Source organism: Aphis gossypii, chromosome 1 (genome assembly GCF_020184175.1).
Source record: "Aphis gossypii isolate Hap1 chromosome 1, ASM2018417v2, whole genome shotgun sequence".
NCBI lineage: Eukaryota > Metazoa > Arthropoda > Insecta > Hemiptera > Aphididae > Aphis > Aphis gossypii.
Genome location: NC_065530.1, coordinates 79,631,387 through 79,640,077, shown reverse-complemented (window position 1 = coordinate 79,640,077; position 8,691 = coordinate 79,631,387). Strand labels below are relative to the sequence as shown.

Genomic DNA, 8,691 nt, shown 5'->3' with positions numbered 1-8,691 from the left:
TGATATAAGGAATTTATACTAAATATATGGATACAAAACGTCATAATGATTACGATCGTAAAAACTATACCGTAAAATTAAAATCGCATAACGCACGACGGCGTTGTGGTTAGACTATCAATAATACATACTACTGTCGATTGTCCATTTATTTAGTAGGCAACGTCTTTTCTTCGTACTTTTTTCTATCGTAAAAAAGTCGATATTGTATTATTGTTGTTTTATTAAAATGTTTTTGAAAAGTAGCTAGCAGGTACCTTCCTATATGAAACAAACAATAGTAAATATTACAAGTAAATTATTAAGTAATTACTATAATTCACCACCTTTGGCTTTATAATTTATAATTTTTCAACGATCACTGCGTATGAGTTTTGAACATGACAACTACAAAATAATTTATTCTATGCGTCAATAATGAGTTTATATGATGCCAAAACATAATAAATAGTGTGTAGTGTATGCTGAAGAGTGAAGACTTAACTTACTTACTCAATGATTTCATTATCATCTTGGTGGAAAAACTTGGGAATTTAAGATTTAAGATACTTAAATATTTATTAAAACATAGCCATACTCCTTTTAGATCTTCTTACAGGCCGTCCGGACATGAAAAATTAAAAATAATTTAAATCACAAAAATGCCCTCCTAGCCATTTACTATGACGTCGACATTTCACCGTTTCTCATTGGTTCAATAATTTTACAATAGTTTTTTTGTACAGTTACTTTGTAGTTTGGCGAAATTCTACATTGCTACGTCACACTATCACTGCCACATTCGTATCACGAGTTGCTGACATATCTACCTATATTTAATTTGTCATTTTGCTGGCTCTTGTTCCCCCTCAATGACTGCCAATATTATGATTAATAATTTTAGCCATTAAGTATAAAAGTACATAACAATAAACGTATAAACACACCACATAGTACATTATGGATCTATAGTATACATATCTTTATATCTTGGACAGTCCATTCTAGAGAGCCTAGATAATAATATAATATATTATATAGGCTCTCTAGTCCATTTCATATAGTAAAAAACATTACATATCACCTCTGACTTCTGAGTGCCGACATAAAAACAGCTGATCAATTGATATTAATTATGTATTTTTATAATGTTTTCATATCCCTTTAGTAGTCTCATGAACAACTAGTCTTCACTTTGTGTTTTTGAATTAAATTCAAGAATTCATTACAATAAAGGAATCTGGTAGGATATACAGTTAAAACACTTTTATAGATCACAAGAATTTACTTTATTATTTTAATTTAATATAATAAGCAGAACAAAATAAAAACTAAAATTATTTATTTATCAACTAAAAATAATCATAACTATCGCACATACGCATGAAAAACATAAATATGATAATGAAATTACTTTGTTAATTTCCCAAAGAAATGAATTTGTTTAGGTAAAATAATAACCAATGCACCAATAATTTTAAAAAGCAACACATTTTTCTTATTTACTCATTAAAAAAAAAAAAAAAAAAATTAATATTAAAATTATTATTATTGCTTTTATTACTGCTGTTCATACTAAAATTGATGAGAAATTATTTGGAAACTTCATAAAAATGTTTTTTTTTATAAATATATATAACTAATGGAACAAAAAAAAAAAATAATAATAATAATAATATGAGGAAAAAGCTTAAAAGCAAAATTATTTTTGTAACTAACGAGGAACATTAACACACAAAAAAAATATATATAGATATAATATAAATATTACATGTATACATGTACATTTTGTAAAACACAAAGACTAGTTATCTAGATTGTATTAGCTTACAACTAAAGTAAAATGCTAAAAAAATTAATTTTTGTACATTTATCATAATGATCATTTTAAAAAATATTAATAATTCCATTTTAAGTTATGATTTATTTTTAAACATTTAAGACTTGACAAAAGTTATAAAAAAAAATTCTGCTGTTATGTGCTAAACTGTAAGTGGTGATCAGTTTGGGTAACTGAAATATTTTTCAGAGATCATTTTCATATTCTTGTTTAATAATATTTTCTAAGTTGTTTTCAACTTTTACTATGCCAATGGCTAATCCATCACAATTTCGTTTTGTTACACTGTTTTCCGAGTTATATATTGATACATTTTCATCAATTTCAGTGAAATTACGTTTTTTTGTCATTAATTTGCGTATTACTCTTTCATCTTCTGCGGTTTTTTCACGGCGAAATGGATATACCATGGGATAAATTTGTTCGATTGCTTGGTGAACATTGCTTACACTTGGAGCAGTTACTGTAATACTGCCTGTTGAAAATATTTTCAAAGTAGCTTTTAATTCTTTGATCTTAAAAGTAACACCAGGATGTAACTCGGGTTCATACTGAGCAATTGTTTTATATTTTTCCGAAAACTGTATGACTTTGATCGGAAACGGTAATGAACATGATCCAAGAACATTGACAATTCTATAACTGCTAAATTTAGCATTATGATAACCAAGTTTTTGAATGATTCTAGCAAAACGTCTGGATGCAATTTTAGCATGAGTTTCAGATGTAGAACCTGTACAAGCAATTTTTCCACTAGACCATATGGTGGCTGTGGCATTTGGTTTGCGTAGTTTCATTGTTAACATCCCATTTTCACGTCTGTATTCTATATTACTACCATTTAGAGCTAAGTATCGAAGGTTTAAATGTGATTTTAAACTGAAGTTTGTTACTACATTACTAATAGAAATATTTAGATTAGGATTATCAGTCACACAGTCTTGAACTGGTTTATTTGGTAGAGCATTGTTTTCAGGCTGCTCATGAAATTCAGACTTGTAGTAGATCATATTGGAATTAGAATTCAATGTAGATGAAGAAATTGAGTTGTTTAAATCTGTTCCGTTTTTTTGATGAACTATAGAGGTCATCCTTGGAAACTCCTGAGTAATCAAATAATAAAAAACATTAATTGATTATGATGTTGCATCAATTATTTGTTAAAATAACACTCACGACCAAGTGTTCAGAATTATATTATTTAGTTTATCAAAATTAGCAATTGGAGCTAAGGATGGTAAATTTTTATATTGATAATTTAATTGTAAGTTTTTGGTATTTGTTTCACTGCTTGGGGTTTTAGTGAATAAATTCTGTTGATACTTTATTAACCAAGAATCAATTGTTGGAATTGAATTAATGTTTTCCACTTGTTTACAAATCTGTTTTTTGTTTTCTGAAAGAAAAAATATTTAATTATTTATTCATTATTCAATATAAATTTTAGTTATTAATTAAGATGAAAAAAAAATTAATTGTCACAGCTGATGTCATGAATATCATTCCAATATTTAGAGATGATACCATATAAAGCCATTTTTAAAAAAAATCTATTACATACATAAGATATAGCAAATGAAGGGCTTGGAACAACAAGATAAATTCATTTTTTGAAATTGTTCAGAGCTGATAACACACGTTTTATTTTTATCAATTCTAAAATTATTAAAACTAAAATTCTTAATTATCAACACAATGATAAATAATATTGTGGACTTAAAATTTAGTTAATTTTTTTATCTTTAGATAAAAATAGTTTAAAGTCATGGAACCTATAGATTTATCAGGTTGTTGTTTCCAATATATATAGTTTTTCAAGAGTATACTAATAGTAATTAAATTAAATTTACTAAAAATTTTAAATTTTGATATAAATACTTATAAATAGTAACAAAATATTATCTCAAGTTTTAGAATGAGTATTCATAAATCTAGAATAATCTGGTTGTTACAACTAAAATAAAAACAAGATAAATTCAATTTCTTTATAAAATATACTTATAATTTATTGAATTTAACTGGTCGACACACCTAAGTATATTTTATTTTATCATACAACCCTACACAATAATTCATGAAAAAGTAAATTTCCAAAGTGGATTTATCTGGTTGTTGTTCCAAACCTTTCAAATACTGTTTATAAAGATATTTTATGTATTCAATTATTTTAAAGGTAAAATATTTAAAATTAAAATAATATTTTCAAAAGCATAATATTATGGGTTATTTTCCTAAACATTAAATTTTAAACAACATTTATTATTTTTAACTAAATAATAAAAAAAGTATAAATCTAAAAATAATTAAGGCAGTAGAATATTTTATGTATAATAAAACAATATACTATAAGATGCAACAGAAATTGATATGTATATTTTTATTTTTAATTCAAATTACATACAATTATTGCTATGTGTTGCATATGAGAAAGAGATAACATAATCTTTGTGAACATCCTCTAAATAAAACAAGGTTACAGGAAACAAATTGCTGTTTCCTCAAACAAAAAATAATCAACTAAATAAATTTATTTTATTTTATTAATAGCAAGTTCCTAATAAACAATATTCATAAAATCAAAACAAAGAATTTTAATATAAATACATTTATTATTTAAAACATTTTCAACTGTTTAAGTTGTATGAAGATTGTAAATTTAGTATTTTTTGACTTAACAATTTATTTATAGAAAATACCATTTACACATACTAAAAAGAAATATATAGTAATGAAACTCAAATTTATAAACATATAAAAAATAAATAAATTTTAATTTATAACACAATTTCAGAAATAAATGTGTTCTATATTAAAATAGTACCTAGTTCAAAAACATTTTAAAAGGGATACAGTGAATTAAATATTTTATTGAAATACTGGTATACAGGAAACATGTATTTAATTTTATGAGAAAACACTTGGGTTTTTTAAAAATTTGAATATTAATAATTATTAATATGGAATTGAATAATAAATATTATTATTTATTACGTAAACGTAAAAGGCACAAGCTTTTTATTTTTCTATGTATACACATTCTATACCAGCAATGGGCAATGGAATCACCAAATCAAGTTAGAGTCATTCTTTGGAGCAATTATACCTTAAACTTTCGGGATAGATGCGTTAGTGGGGAGTGTATGGATTTTAGAAACAAGTGACTAAGGTGAGATACAGATCAATTAGAATACTAGTAACTTAGTGGTATAATAAAACAACTATTACATATATAACTATAGGTAATTTCTATAATTACAATTTCTGGGAAATGGATTATTATTAATACTATAGATTATATTCAAAACAGTATAAATAAATGTGAATACTTGATAAATGATAATAACTATGAGGAAATACAATAAAATAAAAAAATAAATAATGTACTAAATTCCAACAATAAATAGAATTTTATTTGTATTTTATTAAAATAATTATAATTTATAATAAGTAATAACTATTATTATAATATAACATAATTTTTATATTGACTAAGAGTTTAATAAAAATAATATTTCTAGTTCCAAATTAAAATAAATAATTGAAAATCAATTTGCATATTAAAACATTTTTAAATTGGAGGATGTGTAGGTTGTTTTAATATGAGACCACCGTGGTTCAAAAGATTGGTGACTGCAACATAGACAGTCAACTCAATATAAAAAAACGCGATTTTTGTAAAACTTTTAACTCTTGGAACCATAAAAAAATTTTGTTATATAAATATATTTTATTTTCATAAAAAATATCATAATTTTAATAATATATCTCACAAGCTATTTTACAAATATACATTTATTTTATATTATATTAAACTTTAATATTAGTGAAACCAGTAAGACATTACCATAGGCCAAATAAAAATATGGGTCACTAGTTTATCTATCTCTATCCCATATAAAAGAATATAATATATAATACATAATATATTAATAGTTTTTAAATATAAAAAATATAGGTACTTAGTTTATGCATGTGTTACAATGAAAACTTTTAAGTAAATTTAAAGTAAAATATTATAATTATTTATTTATTTAATATTTAATATGTGCATTAGTATAATTATAAATGGATAGGTACATTATAAACAAAATGCGAAAATTAATAAATATTATCAATAAAATGATATAATAATATGTATAACATTTACTATCTAATACACTTTTTAGTAGTTTTCAAGGTTTTATTTCTATAGTTAACATTTAATTTATAAATATTCAGATATAAACTTTAATTATAGATACTAATTTTTAATTGTATTATTGGTTATTTTATTGTATATTCAAGTAGCAATACTAAGAATCAAAAATATAAAGACAAATCACTATGTATTTAAATAAAAGGCAATATATGTCCATTTAAGCAAGTATTAAATCATTTGGTATAAAATTGTTTAAATAATAAAAAATGATACAGTAAAAATCAATACTATTGAACAAAATTTGATAGATTATTAGATAAAAGTTTAGTTTTGAAATTAGTTTACTTCTTAAGTAGGTAACATATAATTTAATTAATAAAATACCAAATAATGTAATAATTTACTTGATTTATAATAAATATTATACAAAATATAACTAAGAACAGAAATAAATGGTAAAGCTATTACTTGGAAATAACTATTAATTATTTAATAAAAAAAATTAGAGAAATAATAAGGCAGATTTTTTCCTAACATGCGAGTTTTTTATTACCTCTAATAATTACAATGAAACTAGATAAAATGATAAGCAATTATATTTATTTCTGTACTTATTTGTCAATAAAATAAATTTGATACGTACCGACTCGTATTGAAATCAGAGTCTGATACGGGTCGGTACATTTGATGATATACCGCACATTTAACTTTTTAATTACTCGATATTGAACAGATAAGTATTCATACACTCCAAAATCTTGATTATTTTGTAGTTGAAGTTATTGAATAATTATATTTTGACATTATGAAAATATGTTATTATTGGTATCAATATAATAACCCAAAGTTTAATAGCCAGTATATTATACTTAAATTACCCATTTGGTTTTATAAAAATGTTCAAATAATACATAATACATACACATAGAAACGTATGAATGTAAATAAATAATAGAAAATAAAACACATAGGTAAATTTAAATTATGATTTATGTGTAATTAACAGTTAGCTAATATTTATTTTCATAGAGCCACCTACAACCTAATAAAAGACAGATACATAGTTATTATGTAAATATAATAAATAAGCTTTATTCATTGTAATAGTTAATTGCAAAGCGTGCTTTATCATTTTACTGATATAAATTACACAAATGTCACAAATCAATGAAAATATAAAACAAAAATTACCTTGATTGATTTGATTAATTAATTGTTCAAAGGTGTAATGAGAATAGTTACAGTTGAGACCGAATTGACACTGTCCAGTAGTTCTAAATCGTCGACACGGTTGCTTTTGACGTTCCTCGAGAAATAATGTTATAGCGTCTGAAATTATACTTTAACATTGACATTGTATACATTCATGCACCTTTTAAAACTGTATATACCTTTATACAACGAAAAGTAGTTTCTTCTGTTCTTTTTGTGCGAGTTGCTGTTGAAATGTAGATTACGGCTTGATAAGTTGTCTGCAAATGTTATATTACAGTAATCGCATAATATTTTCTTCACCATTTTCAACCGTAAGTAAAATACCTATCTATACCAAATTCATAAAACATCATAATTTTTTTTTTTTACAAAAATGTGCACATAAATTGTAACAATAAGAAGTGTCCTGATTTTTTTTTTTTATTTTAAACTCAAAGGAAAAACATTATCACTGGATCAAAAGACACAAATGAGATAACAACAGTGTCAGCAGGTGACACAACTAAAAATTTCATTGAAATAATTACATATTTATTTATATTCTCTTTGAACAAATTAAAAACACCACCCAATTTAAATTCGAAAAATGCTTTAAATGGATTACATTTTTAATAAATTATTTATTTATTTATTTTATTTTACTCAAATTTTATGTCAGAACATGCACATATAACTTTTGACCCACCAACGTATTAATTATTTCCAATTTTCTACCAGAAACCTACCTTGAACTTAATAATCAAAGAATCTTCAGGCATAAAAATAACTAAAAGAGTATATAAAAACATGTAAATTGGAGATTGAATATTATATTCATCGCTTCCCTCAGAATCTAAAAATAAATAATTCAATTCATCATTTCATCGACTGACGATCTTTCTCAGCTCGTATTTTGCCTCGATCCTCGATAATACGATTGTTAGCTGTCAGAGTTTCAAGAGTCGTATATAAAAAATAACAAACATTTTATAAGAAATATAATTGTAACATAGTACCTAGGTGTTAAAGACTATGAGTAAAAAGTTGTATCGAGAACAGATTTTTACGAAGTATAAATATATTGTATATAATACCTGAGATACCTATACTGTTGAGTGTTGAGTACCTATTGAAATATTGAGTGAAATGGTGTCATGGTGAACTATGTCACACGAATTTAATTATTTTTTCTTACGTCATACCACAGTAGTGGTCATAGTATAGTAGTGTACCAATAATATTATTTAGTTTTTATTTATAAGGGACGAAACAAAAGTTATTGATACAATGATATACCATTTGGCGATGAAAAATTTGTTTGTATTTAAAATTTAAACTATATGTACACGAGAAAAAAATTATAAATACCTATTAGGTAATTGACGAAGGTAGATTTTTGTTAAAATCGTTTTTATAAATCAATTAAACAATAATATCATTTTAATATATAAACAATTATTCAAACTTTAATTGAATTAATACTATATACCTAAATATATAGACATATAGTAAATAATACATAATATATTAAATATTAATA

The 8,691-nt window shown here is 23.9% G+C and overlaps 1 protein-coding gene across 5 annotated transcripts; it reads right to left on the bottom strand.

Moving 5' to 3' along the window:
• Window positions 1-1,245: 1,245 nt before the first annotated feature.
• Window positions 1,246-7,619, bottom strand: LOC114119758 (TATA box-binding protein-like 1). 5 transcript variants are annotated; one of them, XM_050196982.1, is made up of 4 exons: window positions 7,349-7,619; window positions 7,149-7,286; window positions 2,996-3,215; window positions 1,246-2,922 (listed from the first exon to the last, which is right to left on the bottom strand). In XM_050196982.1, exon 4 carries the CDS (start codon window positions 2,908-2,910, stop codon window positions 2,005-2,007), a length of 906 nt encoding a protein of 301 aa, XP_050052939.1. In that variant the 5' UTR covers window positions 2,911-2,922; window positions 2,996-3,215; window positions 7,149-7,286; window positions 7,349-7,619; the 3' UTR covers window positions 1,246-2,004. The 5 variants fall into 5 exon arrangements, with proteins under 5 accessions (XP_050052939.1, XP_050052940.1, XP_027837244.2 ...); XM_050196983.1 differs by having other exon boundaries at window positions 1,246-3,215; window positions 7,149-7,297; XM_027981443.2 differs by having other exon boundaries at window positions 1,246-3,215.
• Window positions 7,620-8,691: the final 1,072 nt, after the last annotated feature.

Bases quoted from the DNA above. Each gene is read 5' to 3' on its own strand.
- LOC114119758 (XM_050196983.1), bottom strand. From the start codon at position 2,910: ATGACCTCTATAGTTCATCAAAAAAACGGAACAGATTTAAACAACTCA.